The sequence below is a fragment of the Thamnophis elegans genome, chromosome 3, assembly GCF_009769535.1.
Source record: "Thamnophis elegans isolate rThaEle1 chromosome 3, rThaEle1.pri, whole genome shotgun sequence".
Taxonomy (NCBI): Eukaryota; Metazoa; Chordata; class Lepidosauria; order Squamata; family Colubridae; genus Thamnophis; species Thamnophis elegans.
The window spans coordinates 29,748,940-29,770,120 of NC_045543.1; the positions used below are offsets into that span (position 1 = coordinate 29,748,940).

At 37.3% G+C, this 21,181-nt stretch overlaps 1 protein-coding gene across 1 annotated transcript in view; it reads right to left on the reverse strand.

Moving 5' to 3' along the window:
- The window catches only part of PKHD1 (PKHD1 ciliary IPT domain containing fibrocystin/polyductin), a 254,912-nt gene that overhangs the window by 191,739 nt on the left and 41,992 nt on the right, over positions 1–21,181 (reverse strand). The window contains 2 exon segments of the mRNA XM_032213028.1: positions 12,823–12,973; positions 15,008–15,203. Coding sequence (XP_032068919.1) covers positions 12,823–12,973; positions 15,008–15,203 — 347 coding nt within the window.

Genomic DNA, 21,181 nt, shown 5'->3' on the forward strand with positions numbered 1-21,181 from the left:
AGTAAATAACCACTTGCCAGGTGTTACAGACATAGAAATAAGACAGAAATCGGCCTCAGCATAGAGTAATTAGCAGCAACCAGCCAAACTATATCTAAGCTAAAGAAACAGTAAGTATGTATATTAACATGTTTCCTGAAAGGGGGAAAGGGGATGGCTTTGATACCTTGAATTCTCACATGCTCATCACCTAATACTCACCCACCTGCATGTAAACAATGGCAATGGTGTGGAGTAAAAGACTTGGAGCATCATAGTGGTTTGTAAAACACAGGTATTAAGGGAGGTATGTTCTCCACAATTATGGGTTACTGTCTTGTATACTAGAATTAACAGGAAACATATGGACTGCTAACTCAATTATCAAACTTTGCATTACATTTTCAGCATGGAAGGTAGAATACAATATCTGATGTTGAAGTTATTGTTATTATTAGCATTATTGGCACTTTCAGTGATGAATGGATATGGAGATTCTCAGTCATCCAGGTCATGGTTGTCCCAAAGGTGCTTTTTCAAGAGGCAACTGGACCCTCTGGTTTTTCTTTGAAAACATTTCACTTCTCACCGAAGAACTGAAGAAGAAAAACCAGAAAGTCCAGTTGCCTCTTGCAAGAGCACCTTTGGGACATTACTGTAATGAAATTGTGAATCCCAACTAATCAGTCAATGCTCTTTCTAGGATAGCCAAGCTATCTCCTGTCTGTTCTGTTTTTCCATATCCCCCCCCCCAGTCTCAAATGCCCAACAGTAACTCAGCAATCCCTCTTGCTCGTTTTGATCTCCAGTGAATCTTTTATTTTTTTTCTTAATTTATGCAAATATTGATAATTACTTTATGTATAGAGGTGATTCCATTTTAATCCCAGATAGTGCTGATTACTGTCATTATTAATAATAGATACCTGCATAAAGAGGACCTGGACCATTCTTTACCCTGAAGTTATTATAATTAGGTTTTACCACTTTGATTTTCATTGAAAGCAGTAGGGCCACTGAAGATAAACTAGGTTACCTTTAAAATAAAATAAATACTAAAACACAACTATAGCTGGCTATCAAGTTGAATGTTTTAAAAAAGAGAAAGAGAAAATAGAGAAAATAAAATGATGAAAGAGAGAAAAGGCAAAATCTAAAATTCCAGTTCATCACCATTTATTAGAACAGCTAAATGAGTAGGCTCCAGAGTTCTCTACAACTCCCCCTATGGAAGCTAAGATGAAATAGGTAATCAAGAAAGAAGTTAAGATGAAATTTCAGAATAAATAACTTGGACACTAATGGATGTTACAGAAATTATCACTATTGTTATGGGACAAAGAAACAATCCTATATGCAATCTATAAACTGGTCAGTTCAAATGTTTACATTCAGCTTAGTTTCACCTATCTGGGCTCACTAGCCTGTAAATTCCCTAATAGAAATCCACTCAGTGTAATCAGCATCAAAGATAAACACTTACTTTGTTTTTCCTTCAGTAGCTTCATGCAATTGCTCCAAAAGAAGAGAATTTATGTAGGTCAGGGTTGATATGAGATGTCCTTGGTGCTCTCTGAGCTAGCTTGTATGCTTGCAAGTGTTTCATTACCCAACTAGGCAACATCACCAGTGCTGGTGAGCATAGATTTGCTTCTAGTAGCTTGTCTTGTATCTATATTGCATGTACATTGAATCTGCCTGGAAATATTCCTTGACCCAGTGGTCCCAGATTAAAATAGGAGTTCAGTATTTCTATTAAATCATTTTATATTATTATTAGATTCAAACCAATAAACTGGAATAATAATTGATTATAATAGTCCATGGTGATTTAAGTCTGACCCAAACATTTCTTAAGTCTAGGAGATAATGTAACTCTCCTATATGGTCAACATATTTTATACAACACCTTATAATATCTTGATAGTTCACATTTTACTAGATATTGAAAAGATAGAAATTGAGCAATATAACTTTTCAATTACTTTGCTGTGTAATCATAGTACTTACGGTAGCATCTAGCCATGAGCTAATTAGGACTTATGGGACAGGTAATCAGCATTTTTGTAGGTTAAACTGCATTATGTACAGAAACATAGGTTCCTCATGTTAATTACATGGTACAGTGAACATGTAAGGGATTTGAAAAGGAATTCTCAGTGGTTTGTGCTTTTACACACAATTTAATTATGCATACATTAATCATGATCCTGCATTAATGACAAACTCAGGTGCTGAATTGCCATGATGAAATAAGTAGCTAAAATTGGTCTCTTGAGAAGCAAGCAGATATTGGCATTCTCAGGGGAACTTTAAGATTTAAAGAATTGGGGGGGGGGGACTTTATAGAGGAAAAGAACAGAGGTTAGTGACAATTAAGCAAATTCAGTGGCTATAGAATGCTAGGTCCCTGTTACCAGTATTAATGGAAAAACTGTAAAATGAGGTGTAGTGAGAATATCCCCTCCCAAAAAAGTGTGACAATCTAGTAACTAAAGATTTTCTCATATGTTCTATCAAGATATTTGTCAATAAATGTTACTAACTGATTTTCTATAACAAAACAATTTAATAGTAGGAGGTTTGATTGATTTGAGATTTTCCTACTATTACCACAAAATTTTAAATATGACTTTAGACAAAATACTCTGTGTAAAGAGTGCATGATCAGTGTGCATGATCTTCTTATATTATGAATTATCAAGATATAAAAACTTATGGATTCTGGGACTGAGACTGGGGTATAAAACTATTATCATATAATGCCACATGCAGTTTGCAATACTGAATTCTGAAATGTGCCTTTGCCAATATATGGACCATTATTGGTGTTAGTTTGGATACAGGGCAAGAAACATCTACGTACTTTGTTTATGATATAACTTTCTGGATCTTCTTTGTTTCACTTTAATATCCAAGCACATTGTCAGTATAGATATATCACATTTTGTATTGACTAGTTTGATGGTTAAGAATAAAAGTAAAATAAAATTGTTGGATTCTTAGTTCTTTAACCTTGGTGGTTCTCTTGAAGATGTTTCATTACCAGGCTAAATAACATCATTGCAAGGAAGAGCAGGATTTGCTGACTTTTTATATATAGCAGCTTGTCCTGTCAGGATTTTTTTTTTAAAAAATTGAAGGGGGGAGGGTGGTTCTTGTTTAGGATACTTTTTCTGGCTGTTTATTTGATGCTGTTTCTGCTTATCTAGCTGTTGGATGGCCTGGGTGCTTTATTATCTTCCTAAACGTTTGATTCTATTTTTCAAAGGGATGCTCACCTAATTCTATTGGGAGCAAAAAGATTACCAGAAATTGATAAAATATATTTTTGCTCATATGAATTTGAATTGGACCAAATTCTAACCACAAAATAAATTACTTTTCAACAGAAAGCAGCCAAATGTTTTGGACTCTAGAACAGTGTTTCTCAACCTTGGTGACTTTAAGTCCTGTGGACTTCAACTCCCAGAATCCCCCAGCCAGCTCTGCTCTAGAACATTGATAATGGGCAGATCTGCATTTTCCAGTTGGCCCTTCACAGCATAGATCAACATCATTCTCAGAACACAGGAAAGGACAATATCCTTCTACTCCCTGCCCATTGCAAATTCACCCTGCATCCATGTTTTCCAACCAGAGTCTTCTTTGCTCTACAGAGTGAAGAGTCTGTCACACTTTGTTCCAATCTGAAGGCAGACCCAGTTCTGGTTGTCTGCAGTGCCTGGCATCTCCTTCCCTCCAGGGCTGATCATGGCCCTGGTCAGTCATTTGCTCCTGGCTGCTGTGCTTGTAGATACAAAATCTTGTGGTTGAGCCAACAATGGCTAAAGAAGTATCTCACCCCAAGGTATTCATTCCCAATTCAAGCCATGACATAGCAATAGCAATAGCAGTTAGACTTATATACCGCTTCATAGGGCTTTCAGCCCTCTCTAAGCGGTTTACAGAGTCAGCATATTGCCCCCAACAATCCGGGTCCTCATTTTACCCACCTCAGAAGGATGGAAGGCTGAATCAACCTTGAGCCGGTGAGATTTGAACAGCCGAACTGCAGAACTGCAGTCAGCTGAAGTAGCCTGCAATGCTGCATTTAACCACTGCACCACCTCAGCTCTATGTTGCAGTGAGTATTGTTTCAGTGTCTGCTTAGCATGCTCCTTTTGATTTTCAACTCCTGTCTCTCAGTGCTGTAAATCTTGTTTCTCTTCCCTTAAAAATACCCTTAAATTATAATAAAGGAAGAGACCGCTTCCTTGTTTCTGTGAAGCTGAACTTCCATTTCTTCCTTGTTACAAAATTTGTTTACAACTTTGGTAGGAATGGAAAGAATGGAGGAGCAACATGTTTCTGTTGCTTTACTTTATTTTACCACACAGTGATATGGAAGGGGAAGGGAAGGAAGGAGGGAGGGATTGTGCTAAAAGAGATAATGTGAGGAAAGAGAAGTTTCTCACAAACATGTGAGAAAGCAAAAGAAAAGCTCAGAGAAACTTTATAACAAGAAAGAATCTAGGTGAAGAAGGAACAATCCCTAAAAGGAGAATACTGGCACAGATAGACCAGTCTGATGAGGAAGCATCCAGACAGGTTTGTCTTCCTTGGGTGGATGGAAAGGACACACAGCAGAAGAATGACCAAACAGACTTTAAAACGATCATTTTCAGATCTGAGCACCAGTCTTGTCTTGTTGCCAACTCATTGCAATGTCCACTGGAATATCTAAAGTTGGCTTTAAAAAGACAGCTCTGACCAGCAGCTCAGCCTGCAGTGTGGGAGTGTCCTTTGCAATGAATTAATTAATAGACCAAAACCAAGAGCAGGGAATCAGGGAACAGGTATCACATGGCTAGATTTACATTAAGATTGTATTTTTCATGTGAGAAAAACTTATCTGTGAGAGTTGAAGCTGGGAAGCCTGGAAATAAAGAGTGTGGGACCAGACATGGTCCTGGGGAACTTTAGTCTGCCTTCTCTAGAAGTGGGGTCAGAGAAATCTCAAGAGTTCATGGCCAGCATGACAGCCATGAGCCTCTCTTGGTTACCCAGGGCCTGAGTGGCCAAGGCCTCCCAGATGGTGACATTTGGGGTGATTAATTTCTCTTAGTCCTGCTGTTTGTTAAAGAGGCAGTGGTTCTTCCCCTCTTCAAGAGGCTATCACTAAACCTTAGAATACTAGAAATTTTGGTCCAGTTTCCAACTTTCTCTTCCTGGAGAAAGTTGTGTAGAAGATGGTTGTGCAGGTGCTCCAGAGAATCCTGGAGGAAATGGATTACCTGGATCCCTTTTAGTCAGATTCAAACCAGGGCATGGGACCAAAACAATATATTTAAGTTTGGGTATGAACTCTGATAGGAGTGGGATTGGGGCAGTGCATTCATCCTTGTTTTTCTTGACCGCTTAGTGGCTTTCAATACTGTTACTTATTCTATCTTCTGAATCCAGAAGGATGCCATAAGTAACGGTATTATAATAATGGATGGTACTGTTTTATGCTGAGGGTTTTTTTCCCTTTCTCTAGGATAAGTTCCTGTCAGCCTTGATAGGGGAAAAGAGTTTCAGCTCCTAGCTCCCTGCTTTGTGGGATCTCAGTTCTCTCTTCTCTTGGTGCTTAACATCTACATGAAACCACTGGGTATAGTTATTCAATGGCATGGAGTAAGGTATCAGCAATATGCTGATGATACCCAGCTCTACAGCTCCATTCCTATTTGCCCAGGCAATGCTGTGGACATTCTCTCTTGGAGACTGTGAGGGTTTAGATGGGAAAGAACAGATTTTAGTTCAACCCTAACAAATCTGAGTAACTTTAGGTATTACAGCTTAAAGGACCCGTGGTAGAATGCAGTATTGCAGGCTAACTCTTTCCACAGCCAGGAGTTTAATCCTGACCAGCTCAAGACTATCTCAGCCTTCTGTTCTTCTGAGGTTGATAAAATGAGGACACAGATTGTTGGGGGAAATATGCTAACTCTGTAAACCACTTAGAGAAGGCTATAAAGGATTATGAAGTGGTATATAAGTCTAAGTGCTTTTGCTATTGCTACAGCTTCCTGATTCCAGGAATTTTTCATATTTAATTCTGGATAGAGTCATATTTTCCCAAACAGAACCAGCACATACAGTCCAGGGAGGGCGGGGGGGGGGGGGGATACATGACTTTTGTTGGAAGAAAAGTTGGCAGCTATTACCAGAGGGATCTTTACATAGCTTTTTGTTCTTCACTTGTACCAGTTCGTAGAACCTGAGGCCCCACCTATGCTTTAGTCTACAGGTGTCAAACTCAATCGTGTCATGTGATGCATCATGACGTTTTTTTTGCCTTTGCGGAGCTGGGATGGGCATGGCCTGCGTGTGATGCATCCCACCCATGGGCTGCCAGTTTGACACCCCTGCTCTAGTCATTTCCTGAATGGGCTACTGCAATGCCCTCTGCACTTCAGATCTGCTGCCCTTTAAGACCACCCAGTGCAGAAAGTAACAGCACAAGCAGTTATGTTTTCTCCTCATTTGGTGCGCATTACATCTTTGCTCCATGAGCTCCATAGGTTGCCAGAGAGCTTCTGGGTTCAGTTGAAGGGGCTGGTTATGGCCTATAAAGTGATTTGTTCTATTAAGGAGTGTTATCTGATAGAAACCCGGAAGAGAGCCTTTTCTGTTGTGGCACTCATGCTTTAGAACATCATGTTCCTGGAAATCAAATTGATCCTGATCTGTCAGGCTTCTGTAAATCCTTAAACACTTGGTTCTGCCACTGGGGCTGATGGAAAGAGGTGGAGTTGAGTCCATAAATTGCTTGTGTTAATTGTTCTTGATATAATTATTTTCACCATGGCTGCTCTTTGATGTGTTTTGTTTTGTTCTTGCCTTTCTGTTATTTGTATTTTTGAACACAATGAGCTGTTAGAATAATTCATTTGGGATGGGTAGCCATTATATTGAACTACTAAATAAAAACTCATCGAAACATGAATACGTCCCCTCAATGTCCAATGTCCAAAATGTCCAGCAAAAAGTCCCTCAATATGTAATGGCAGGAGGAAGAATGCTTAAAGCACAATCAACCATACTTAGAGTAATACTATAAGAAATTAAGAAATATTAAGAAATTAATATTAATGGTTGGAGAGGAGTTAGTGAGTAGGTGTGATATTAGATACATGAGACTAAACCTTTGAAAGTTGAGTCAAGAGGGGAATTCAGTTTTTTGATGCTTAAATCTTCTAACTTAAAAATGTTGAAGTGATTTGAAAAAGTAGGCAAAGAGGCAATAACACAATTCAAACCTATTTAATGCTCAATAAGTTCATCTTACAAAAAGTGAACTTCCAAGGAAAAAATTAAGAAACAGCAGGAAGAATAGCTTTAAGTCTTATACAGGAAGAGAGAAAATGAATGCTTGTGCCTTTAGATTTTATCTTCCCCAGAGTAAGATGTATGGCAGCTACTGCAGAGAAAGCAATCAGATTCCCACTTCAGTCTTTACTAGTACATGCCTAGAAGTGCAAGTTGCTCACTGGTGCTTCCTCCCTCTCCTGCCATCCTAGCAGAAGGTCACTTGCCAAATAACAAAGAAGAAAACATTGCTGGGAACACTTGGAGGGAAGAGAAGGAAAAGGTTGACACGTCAAGGGTTGGATCTGGAAATCTGTCAGATCTGGGAAAGTCATGTCCCAAAGTCAAAATCAATATTAAATGGATTCAAATAAACCAGTTCTCATCAAGGATGAGTCATAAGTTTTGTATGGCAGTAACAGGAAAGGCCTGCGGAACAAATGCTCAGGAAATGCTGTTAAGTTCTTCTCAATTTTTTTCTTATATTTATTATTTATTATATGTGCAATATTATGTATGAAAGATATGCAAAATATTTAACATATGAGTGATAATGCATTGCTGTCCTCATCCTTTGGTCATCATGTGATGGTATAGCCAACAGAAGCCAAGAAGCCCCCATACATTACTTTCTTAACCAATTTCTGATTTTACAACATAATTTCTACAATTGTGTCTATCAAAAGCCTTTACAAACAGAAAGTCTTACTACAGTCAACTGTGTTCCATCCAGTTTAATTCATTACCCAGTTTCCAACAAGCTGCCCTTTCATTTTTCCCCAAATCCACAGTCCAACATTTGCTGATAATATTTCATCAAACTATTTCACTCATTTAATCCACAGTGCAAATCACAGAAATCAAATGATTATTCACCCAGATGGAATATCAGTGCAATATCAATATCAAGATGCAATAGCAATAGCACTTAAACTTATATACCGCTTCACAATGCTTTACAGCCATCTCTGAGTGGTTTACAGAGCTAGCATAATTCCCTCACCAATCTGACTCCTCATTTTACCAACCTCAGAAGGATGGAAGGCTGAGTCAACCTTGAGCTGGTAACAATTGAGCTGCCAAATTGCTGGCAGTTGGCAGATAGCAGAAGTAGCCTGCAATACTGCATTCTAACTACTGTGCCACCACAGCTCCACAGTTAACACTTCAGAGGAAAGCCGGAGACTATTATTTAGTTATATGTTCATTTGTTCTGCAGGCAGCATCTAACATGCAAATATGGGTTTTGCTTGGTCAAAACAAAGTAGTAGAATCTGGAAAATGCCATTAAAGCAAAATAATGTCCAGAAATATAAGGACAGTCTGTTCTCAGTTCCCAGTTCTTAAAAAAGTATATTCATTATAATAGATTTGCAACTGTGCATACTTACATACTATATATTATACAGTATACATATTGCATATTACATTAGTAAGCCTATGAAATTCTACTTCATATACTTTTACCAAGAAAAAAGTAAAATTAAGTAGACTTACCATTCTCAAGAATTATATAAATAATTATAGTACATAATTTGAAGCAGAGGAAGGAAAGAAAGATCTTTTGAATGGGGTTTAATGAATTGCTACTTGTGAAAGTAAAATATTACTTGCTTTCTCATGAAGGAAGAATGGTGAAACGTTGACATATCATTTTCTCAATATCAGAATTTCTCAAAACTATCAAGTATGTGTCAACATGAATTTATTTTGCTAATGCCAACAAAGTTAGATGCCAACTGATAAGACATTTTTTGAACCAATGCATGCAGAACTGTCTAAATTCCTTAGAGATGTCCACGTATAAAGAAAAAGGTGAGGTCCCATTACTTCTCTGACATTTTGTACCTCTTGCTAATAGCACCATTACTGTAACCCAACATACAAGAGGCCATTAATGCATTTTTTTTTCTGACTGGCACCATTATTTCCAGTGGGAAGGGAAGGGCAGTTTGCATGACATGATTAAAGCCTTTATGTAGAAGCATGCATATACTGCACAGTGCTATAAATCTTAGGAAGGGGCTGTCAAGTAAAATTGAAACCACTTATCTGACCTATCTGCTCCTCCTCAACACATACATGCTACTTAGGCTTCAGTTGACACACTCAAGGTTCTGCAATTCATAGTTCTTTACAACAGAAAGGCTGCATGTAGTGTAACAAGAAAATGGCAGCAGGAACTAAATACAGTTTGCATCTCCAAAAAAACAAGAACTAACTGTGTGAGCTAAACAAAATAGCTGATCTGTTTGTGTGTGTGTGTGTGTGTGTGCGTGCGCGCGTGTGTATACACACACACACCCCTATACAAACACATACATTTACTATGTAATTTGATCAATATGATCAACAGCAAATATACAAAATACAAAATCATTATATTTCTAACAGAATGGTTTGGGAATGAGGCAATAAAATGTATATTACTTCAGACTACAGTTAGTTGTTAAAATCATGAGCTGTAGTGGCACAGTGGTTAAAATGCATATTGCAGGCTAATTCTATTGACTGCCGACTGCCAGAAATTTGATAGTTCATATCCTACCAGCTAAAGATTGACTCAGCCTTCTATCTTTCCAAGGTCAGTAAAAGGAGGACCCACATTGTTGGGAGCAATAAGCTGACTCTGTAAACCACTTAGAGAGGGCTGTAAAGCACTGTAAAGCAGTATATAAGTCTGAGTGCTATTGCAAAAATGTCCACAAATATTAAAAACATATAAGGGAAGTGGAATAAAGATAACCATTGATGGGGGAGAGAGAATAGATATTTATTCTTCTTCAGAATGAAATTGATGGTGCTCATCCATTAAAGGTAATCAGCAGGAAATTTAAATCCCAAATTCACAATTTCAGACTACACAATTTCTTTGTATGCATGTATTCTATGTGGAACTCTTTGCAACATGACAATGAAAATGTTTCAATGATTGTAGTAAATTCTCTGTGCATGAAATTATTCTCTATATGCTTCTTCCCAGGATACAAAGCTATCTATTCCTACTCCTGTTAGATTACCAAAATTTACAGAGAACCCAAATCATTATTTCCAATTCCACAGATAACATTTCTGTTAATTATATAAACCATAACTCATGATTTTAACAATTAAATTGTAGTCTGAAGTAATATGCTCCATTTTATTGCCTCATTCCCAAACCATTGTTAGAAATATAAACCTTATCTTTACACTCACATGAGTCACATGAATTGTTTCCAACTGCATTTCTCAGTGTGAAACGGTCAGCATTTCCAGTCCCTCAAATATGTAAGGTGACAGACTTGGCAACCATTTGCATCACTAAGAAAACAAGCATTCCAGTAATATATAGTTGTGAAGACAGCTACACAATCTTACAGTTTAATTATCTTCTTCACAAATATGTCTTTCCTAGATCATTCACATCAACCGCGCAATACAAATAAGAGCAGCCCCATCTATTTAATGCTGCCCAGACTCTTTTGTGGCAAATAGAAATGGAACTCTTGATTGCACTTTTGCCCCCAAGCATGGTGTGCCTTCTCGGATACAATAGCAAATAGACATGTTGATTGTTTACTTGTGCAAAAGCTGCTAGATGGTTATCACAGTACCTCCCTCATTTCAGACCTTAATCCAAAAGATGGAAAGGTGGAAACCAGTTGAATACTATGGGTGGGGGAGGGGGACTTTTAAGAGTAAAGCCACTTAAAAGTAGAACACTGGAACTAATCCCTCAGAGAGACAGTGAGCTCCCATTCATGTAGTGTGATCAAGCAAAGAAAGGACATCTGTCAGTCATGACTCCTTTCAGTTATATTCCTACAGAGAACAGGAGTTTGGACTCGATAGACCCTTCTTACTTCATTAAGTTTGTGAAGAAAAGTTCCCATCCCACCAAAAAATCCATCTTGTCTGTCTTGTCTTTCATTCTGAATTTGGTTCCAGGACTTCAGGAAAATGTATAGTAATGGATGAGAAGAGAGATCAAAAATATGAAAAAGTAGATGCTTGGCTGTCCCAGAATTCCCTTCTCACAATATTAATTAAAGAAAGGAATGACAATAAGTAGCACATGGCCAGATCAAGACCTATATATAAGCCAGGAAAATGTAAAGAAATCAAATTCTATATTCATTCATTCTTGGTATGACTGGTGCTAATTAAATGTCTCCCACAGGCTCTATGTAAAAAGGACCAACTTACAGTCCCTGTGCCAAGTTAAAGTTTTAGTCTCCTATAATTTCCACAAATTCATTTATTTAAATGATGTTTTAATTTTAAAGGATCATCCCCAAACTATTTTCTCATCTCCTAACCCTGAAACCATTTTCTACCTATCATTTCCAGAAGATAAAAGGTAAAAGGAATTACTGCTAAACTGCAAAGACCTCTATAATGAAAAGGCTAAGTTCATGAGCTGCCTCCACGAAGAAAAAAAAATCTACTCAAACTGAAAACTATGCAAGCAGATTTTCTTGTCATTTTCCCCATCTACCCAAATTTACACTAAAAATGTTTATTTATTTTTATTTACTTATTCAATTTGTTACACACTGCAATGCAATGACTCTTGGCAGATTACATGTCTCCCAACTGAGGAAATCTTAAGTAGTGTATACACAGGCTGAATTGAGGAAAAAGAAGGACTTCATTGGGTATTAATTATACTTACTAGAATTTAAATGCATCCAGTAGACATAAGTATACCATTTGCATGAATTTATTTTTGGCCCTTGCCCTGAACTTGTCTGAATAGCACAGAAACTACCAGTTTTTTGGACAAAAATGGATTTTTTTAAAAAAATCGCTTGAATGTTACACAATATATATGTGTGTACACATAGATTTCCTACAGCGAGCAATCCAAATATGGACCAAAGGGAAGAAAGACAGAGAAGTATAAGCAATATTTATATTTCTTACAGATATTAATGGAATATAGGAATGACACGTCAATTGATTAACTCCATGTTATTCAAAATAACACAACTTAGAAATAGTTTCAGTTATTTTAATTCTTTCATAAGGACTGAAGAGGCAACATTGATTTCTTTTTTTAAAAAAATCTGGCAGTATGCGTGAAGTATCTAACTGCTAGTCCATATTCCAATAAAGCTTATCATCTTCCTGTTTCAACTAGCTAATAGCCCATTGCCTGAAGAACATGAGAAGAGACCATAATAACTCAGGGAAAAAAAATCTGTGATTGTGATCTCTGATTGCAGCAACAGAGGCAGGAAGGAGCATCATTTATAAGAAAGGAGCTTGCAAAAATAGAGAGACAACAGAAAGCAATTAAATACAGCAGGCCTCATTCATATTTATTAAAGTGTGGTTAACCGTAGTTAAGAATTAGTTCCTTTGCTGTGCATTAGATCGGCTATTCAGTTGGAAAGCATTTAAAATTATATATTGCCTCTGCCTGGCCTAAGGTTTATTTATTTTTTTCACTTAAATGTACACAATATTACAAATTTAATTTTAAGCTGTTTGAATCAGTCTATAAAAAAGATTTGATTATACCTGAGTGTTCTGGCCCCAGATTTTCCATATCTCAGTAATCTTGGCGGTAATTGGCTGATTAGGTCCCTCACACTCCATCTCTGCCTCAGTTTCCATGGTAATGTTACAGGAGCTATTATAGATGAGAACTTCATCTCTTTCCACTTTAGGGCTGAAACGAGAAGGGAGGTTAAATGGGGTGTCATCAATCTTAATGAAATGCAATTATTTTTACTCTTATTAATCATCGCAAGCCATTAGCTTGTGGCAACTCCAGACCACCATTTGTCAAACTTTGCAAATTTCTGTAATTTTGTTTCCATTCTTTTATTGTTTGTTTTGCTTCCCCCCCCCCACTACACACACACACACACACACACCTTTATCTGCAAACCTTTCCAACAAAAAAATACACATAGGAAACATTTCTTAGAGATGCTGTACTGCCAGCCTCTCAAAATAACAAACATACACATTCACATCTAGGGCAGAAAACTAAAGAGAATAGACACTGCTTGAGTCAAAGATGGAAGTAAATCCCAAGTAGCTATTTTTTCTTACTCACACTTAATCCTGGGGAATGAATAACTTGCAACTCCCTTAGGGCAAGTGCAGAAATTGGAAAACCATATAACTGGCTAACTGGTCCCTAATTCCAACTGTGAAAAAATGAGCTCATTTAGGGTTCCAATTCCTGCTACCCAGCTGATAGCAATGATGCTTTCATGCTAGCTCTGGAACATTAACTTAGTAAATTAATTAAACTTACTTAACAGCCCAGGCTAAGCAGATTCGATATATGTGCCAGTTAGTTTAGTGGAGCCCCTTTCTATACAATCTCTATTCACATTAGGAAGTGGTAGATGGAGTGAAAGATACTCATAATAATCAGGGGGAAAACAAATAAAGGGTCATTCTTAATTAGCTCTGCTTGTTGACAGCTGCCTACTAGACTGGCGAGCGTTTAAGATTCTAATATCTATGTCTATATACCGAACAATGATTAGTATGTGTTCCAAATGCCTTAACAAATTTCAGGTTTACTCATCCTTAAGACTGTGTGAAAGGCAGTCAGAACCTTGGTGCTGAAAGTTTGGCCTTTCCTGTCATCACCAAAACCAGGGAAGCATTTCCACATTAGAGTTGCCAACTTCTTTTCACTCCTGTGACTTAAGATGTCACTATGAAAAGATGAATCCCCATCCCCACAAGCCATGTTTGTATCTACAAAAAAGAGAATAGTTGCAATGTTGCCTTTAGCAATAATTATTGTCTCAGTCATCAGAGGAGCTAATAAAACTGTTTATTAAATCACTCTGCAAGCTGGCCACAGGACTGTTACATTCTCACTTTTTGCTACTCTTTTTGAAATCTTAACACCTCAAGAATTAGCAGGAAATGTACCAAAAATCTGGCCTGTATCCTGGGTACCCAAATCATTACAGACATCAAGACAAGACATTGTTTGCTATCTAATTCAGGCCATTTGTTTTTTGTTTTACTAATAAATTAATCCCAATCAAGTTAGATATGCTTATAAACAAATTCATCAGGGGAAAGGAATGGTGTGTGTGGACAATTTTGGAAATTGTAAAGAAATTGCCAAAAAAAAGGTATCAGTATTAAGATTTCAGCATGGCAGAAAACCCAGATTACAGTTTACTGCATAGGAGGTGTCAAGTACACCTTAATTATTGTATATCAGATTGCAGTTCAAAACATAGAGCGTTGCACAATTACAAGCTGAATGTCATTGCCTTTCAATAATGTAGCCACTTCCCTGAACATCAGACCAATGGATGCTATTAAGAAACTGGTGCCTTGTTAATCAGGTGGGACAGGGATTTGTAGCTTAAAACCAGGAATTGGTAACATACTGCTTTCCAAATATGGTTTAGTTGCCATGAGCCTTAGCAGTGATGGAGTATCATGAAAGTTGAAGTCCAACATTTGAAGGGCCACTGGTGATCTATCTCTGCCTTAAATGCACAATGAGTCTGCTTGCAAGATCAATGCTTCATTTTTCATGCAGTAAATCAACATAATTGAGATAAAGTAAATTTTTGGTGTACCTGTATTTTATAATCCCTAATCTCCCCTTCCCCCCTTGCAGTATTCTGTAGATTTTGCTTTGGACCAGGCACTATGTATTTTGAAAGAAATGTGTAAGCTGCCAGCTAGAGTTAGAAAAAAAGCTATATCTAACCTGAGAAGGAGGCCAGAAAAATGGACGTGGGATGAGTTGATAGAGGTCTTGTTAGACCTTAATGAGGAATAAGCCAAATCATCACAAAAGAATAGAAATTGGGTGGCTGCTGTAACAACATCAGCATTTGCTTCAATTTGGATGTCACACTGGATCAATGCTGTACCAGCTGCTTTGCAGTCTTCGCCATTCTCTTCTGCAGAATATGTCAAAGTACAAAGAACCGCTATAGATGTTGAAAAAGGTTGGGGAGGTGAGGGGACATCAACAATTAGAGAAATATAGACAGAGTCTCATTTTTCTGATTCCCTTGGTGATGATTTACAATAGCAATGTGATAAGTTTCATGGTATGGTGTTCCTGAAAGGCACAAGAAGGCCACGTCAAAAATTGTCTATCCCAATTGAACTATTTGCCACATTGACCAGTCCTGGATTGAACACATTAAGCAAAGTAAGCACAGTGCTTAGGACATCAAAGGAAGGGGAGAACCACATTTTTTGTCCCTGGGCTGTCATGCCCTTAACTCTTTCACTGCTACCCTTACCTTTCAGAAGTTATTGAAACTTAATAATTTTTTATTGTATTTCCAAAATTAAAACACAAATTTCAACAGAAAAGGGGGGAAATGGCAACAAACAAAGCAAAAACTATAGACAAAAATATGCATTAAAATATATACATATATTGTATCTCCAGTTGAATACTGATATATACAGTATATTTAAGAATATATATAATTTGTATAACTAAGGTCTACAGTTGATAAACTACAGCTCTACCTTCCAGGTAATTTGACCTACCCTCAATTTACTGTAAAAAAAACAGTTAACAAATAAATCCAACAAGAAAACTAAAGTTAAAAGGCCACTGTTAACAATCTATTACTGTATTTCACACACAGCAAGTACCCAATGGCTTCTAATCTACCATAAATCATTGCAGTCATTATCTCTGATCTTTCTAAGATCAAATATTTTTGACTGATTATTAATAATAAAGTTTGTTCCTTAAAATTATAGCTGGGATCTTTCCCAACAATTGCATTTCATTCCCCAAAATCATAGTTCTCTGTTGTGAATATCTCCACAGCACTTGTTGTTCAGAAGTTTTTTGTGCAAGTTGAACCACCAACATCTCATCTTTGATTGAATAGAATAAATATAATCCACAATCTCCATCAGTTTTCTCGAGAAAGTCCAATTCATCACTAATCCATATGGCCATCACTAAGCCTTTTAAATCCATGCCCCTTTCACCCTCCAAAGAGCCTGCAATTCTCAAAGCTCCTTCTCCTTCAATTCTGTCAGCAACAAATTGACTTCCAATCTACCCAACTGCAACTCTGATTTAGCTGCTGTTACCTGTACTTGAGTATCATCTTTAAATTGATTTATGACTGTTGTTACATCATCAAGTCTTTTATCTAAATTTTCATTCAGCGCTTTTAAGCATTTTTCCCCCAGAAGCTTCCAAGAAGACTTTGACATTAAGTTGATGAGGCTCTCATCTTTCCTTTGTATCTCTTTTTGTCAGCATTCTAAAAATTATATAATATATAACGTTAATCCTTAATGTATAGTTTTCGTTTTAATGTAATCCACATTTCCTTTATACCTGGACTTTCACAACAAAACATAGGCAATTCCTCTCAAAGACAAAATAAGTAAATATCTGCAGGAAAAATTAAGATAACATTTCCCATAATAGAAAGTAAATAAAAAAGAAAGAGAAAATTCCCATCTCCTTAGAATAACAAAGAGATCATAAATATATTCAAAAAGTAAAATAAAGCAGCAAAGTTCTTTTAAAAACTAGTAAAATACGAAATCCTTGCAGTAGTCCAGTGCAGATGTAAATCAAAGTCAGCTTTTTGTCAGCAGGAAAAAAGTTCATCCTGCCACTTGGCATGCCATTTACTGGAGGACTCCAGCAATGATTAAATCTTGATATTCTTCCACTTTAGAAATGGAAGGATTGAGGAGCAGTATTTGGACTGTGCTTGAGGCATCCATTGGCCTTAATCTGGCCCTAATACTTACACTAATTGTATTCCTCTAATTCTCAACAATATTTTCATAGATAATAGACAAGGGTTCAAAAGTGTGATTTTTCCATATAAGCAATCTACATGTACCATATTATGTTTTGTATTTGCTTTTTTTGTCTTGTTTTAAAAATCACTTTTAAAAGGGGAAGCCATTACAGCACCATATTTTGCCCACAGAAGAATGAATTATACTATCTTGATATGTTATCTGCATAGGTGAGTGGGAACAAGTTCAGAGATAGGAGCTGCCATTAATGTAGAAAATGGCTCACCCACAATTTTAGCTACAAAAACAAGACAATCCTCATTTTGATTGCCAGCTGAGCTGAAAATAAATGGCTCAGGGCCAAAAGGGACAACACTTTGAGATCACTAGAGTTATATAAATATCAATATAGACTTGATCTAAGTAAACATTATTGTTAGTTAGTTATTGATAGTTTTTTTATGAATACCACTATATCAACCAAAGTGAATATTTCATTATACTCTCTGATTATAAACTACCATGGAAATAGTTTTGATTAAAAGACAGTATATATATATTGGGCTGTATTACATATTAGGCAGCTGTATTAGCCACTAGGCCACAGGTTCTCCTCCTTTATCAGCTAAGCCAGGGAAATAGGTATGTATTGTGTCACAACCCCTGGTATGCCCACATATGGGAGGAAGCATACTGCTTCCCTTCTCTGTCTATCGGCTCATCGCAAGAGACCATCCAGACAGAAAACCATTATTTTTACTGTTGCCTTTGTTACATTTGTGCTGATAAATAAATAAAGGGAGACTAGTATAGATCTATTTCAAGCTATTTAGCTCTCATCAGCTAGCCATATCCTTACTGGGATACACACACACACACACACACACACAAACACACACACACACACACACCAGGGACGTGCAGTCAGGGGAGGCAGGGGAGGCGGAACCTCACCACTGTCATCATGAAAAGAAAAAAAATGTGGATGACTCTGCTTAGTGCTTAACTGTTTTAAAAAGCCTCCAAAAAAATGCCCTCTATAAGAGAAGGCGGGAGAACGACGTGCCTCATCTAGTCTGGGATTTTATGATCACTCGAGCAGAGTTAAGCAAGGGTTAAAAGCTGAAAAATTCCTGATGTAGATGAGGCACGTAGTTCTCCCACCTCCTCCTGTAGAGGGCACTTTTTAGAGGCTTTTTTAAACAATTAAGCACTAAGCAGAGTCATCCACGATGACTCTGGCAGCTCCTAGCTCAGCCTGACCTCAGCTCTTGCCTTTTTCCTTTTACATTTTTTTTCTTTTCATGATGGCAGGTAAGAGCAGAGTTGAAATCCTCTCTGAAACAGCTGGAAAAGGTGCGTGTGGGTTGGAGGGAGAGAGAAGAATTCAAATTTCATCCTCCTGGTGCAGGGCTTTGGGCAAAGGCTGGAGGGAAGTGCTCTCCCTCCCCAAGTGTAGTTTGATTGCAGGCAGAGCACGTTGTCTTTTCAAACCTGTAATCAGTGAGGTTGGCCTGGATCCTTCTGGGGCTGGGGAAAAGTGTGTGTGTGCTCCAGTATGGCTCTTTGACTGGCTTCCTGCCTCCTCCTGTGGTCTCCCTAACTCCCTCCAATCCAACTGTGTGTGAGAGAGAGAGAAAGGGGGGAGGGTGGGAGGAAGGAGGGGAAGGGAGAAGAAAAAGAATGAAGGAAACTTATTTAGCAAAGGAAAATAACAAATGCTGTCACTTTAAATCGAAACTGAGCATGCCTGGCTGCGGAATTCTGGGAGTTGAAGTCCACAAGTCTAAAAAAAATTGTTGCCTCACCAGCCATAAACCTCACTGCATGTTACTGATATATTAATAATATATTTTATATATTATTATTATATATTATGAGGACCCAGACTGTGGGGGCGATATGCTGACTCTGTAAACCGCTTAGAGAGGGCTGAAAGCCCTATGAAGCGGTATAAGTCTAACTGCTATTGCTATTGCTATATATTATAATATTATATATATTATATCATATATAATATATGTGTCTGTGTGTGTGTATACACACACACACACACACACACACACACATATACACACATATACACATACTGTATATATATACAAACATACCTATACATATACATATGTACATCTGATTACAGACTGTTTGATTGGATGGCTTTTATTACCAAGATATGGTCTTTGGTTTTGTCTGTGTGATGTAAGTTAGTGTTGTCTGTTCAGATGCTTCTGAATCATGGTCTGGGCTGTTTGACTGGCTGGTTGTTGTTAATGAGACATGATCCGATTTCTTGTGAGCTGACAGGTTATGGTTTTTGTTGTTACATAGTGGGGTGCCTGTTTGTTAATTTTAAAATACTATCTTTGGGATTGTGGTTGATGCCGTTCTTTCATTCTCAGATATTGGTAGACTGGATCGATGTCAATGTGTCTGTTTATTGACTTATTGGTGGAAAACCAGGCTTCGGGGAATTCTCTTTCTCTCCTTGATTTCACCTGGGTTACAACTGTGGTTCCAATTAGATCAAATTTGTGTCCTTCTGAGTCTTCGTGGATGGACATGAGGAATAGTAGGTCATGTCTTTTGATAGCCAGGAATTGCAGTTCATGCAGACTGGTTGATCATTTTCTTCCTGTTTGGCCAACAAAGTTCTTTTCACAGTTGCTGCACAGGATTTGATATATGACCCTGATCTTTGGTTTGTTTCTGTCTGCCCTTTTGGTTTTGACAAGTTCCACTATCTCTCAAGATAGAGAAAAGTATTATGGAAATAAGATAATATAACGCTTCCAAATCTATTCCTTTATATTATAAATGAAAGAAACTTGACAGTTTCCTGCTTGTGGTGCTACACTTTCCAGGATTCCTCAGCACTGATAACATTGGTTGCAAATTCTGAATCAGCAACATCTGGAAAGTTATGGGCTGCATTCGTTTTCTTAAAAGTACATTCCACTCAATTCAGTGCAACTTACATGTTTGTCTGTGTGCATACCTACACCCAGACATAGTTGCACTGTAAGTTGAATAAAAAGAACGAATTAACTGAATGTCATTCTATATCATACCCTAATAAATGTTGACTATGGAAAAGAAAAAAGAAAAGTCACAACCTCTGTACAATTCTTAAAGGACAATAGCAGCATCTTAAATCAGTTACTAAATCTGCCAATTGAAAAGGTCAGTCTGGAGCTAAAGATTCTACTTCTGTTCTTGTCTGTGGCACACAATGGAAGAAGGAAAAGACATAAAGATTTCAGCACCTTTCTTGTTAGATCTTTCAGAGTTTGGCAGAAAAAAAAATCTGGAACCAACCATAAAAGAAATATATAGAACTGAAGCAATCTGATTCCAGGAATTTTTTCTGAATATCTGAACTGCAGGGTACCCATTGTCCTTATTAAAAAAAACTCTTTCCTGATTGTTCTGGGATTTATAGCAGTACCTATTGGATTGATGGCATCCATTTTTTTTAATCATCACTCTTTTTCTCAGCTTCTCAGGTTCCCTGAGTTCCCTGAAACTATCAACTCAGATTTACCTAATAATTTTTTCTGCAATGAAGATGATGCAAAGTATCCATTCAAGCTTTTCTATCACCTCTTACCCTTGTTTAGTGTTTCTTATTTGATTCTTTTGATCTTGATCTCCTAATAGAGAGATAGATTTCAGAAAACCTATTTTTATATCTTTTACTAGGTCCTTAACGTTCTTTATCAGAAGAATTGTGTTTTAGAAGTTTTTTTTTCTATTTAAACAAAGCTTTCAGATCCTACTTTAATGAGGTTAATAATCATGTTACCATCTCTGATACTCTTTACGAAGAAGGCAACAAGAGAGAAGATCACCAAGGCTTCATATTCTGAGGAACTAGCTGTAGAATAACAAATGGGGTCTCCCTATCTCTTCAGGCCATATAACCCTGCTAGTTTGAAGCCTAGATGGAATGCTTTTTTGCTGTTTGCAAAAAACAGCAAGAGGAAGAGGAGATTGTCAGCAATTGTCTTTGCCTATTAACTGTTCCAGTATTACAGTGCAATAAACAGATGCCAAATTGACACAAATCTCCAACAGAATGTGCCATTTCTTACAACATACAGTATTGCTTGTTGTATGAACAAATATATTTTTCAGT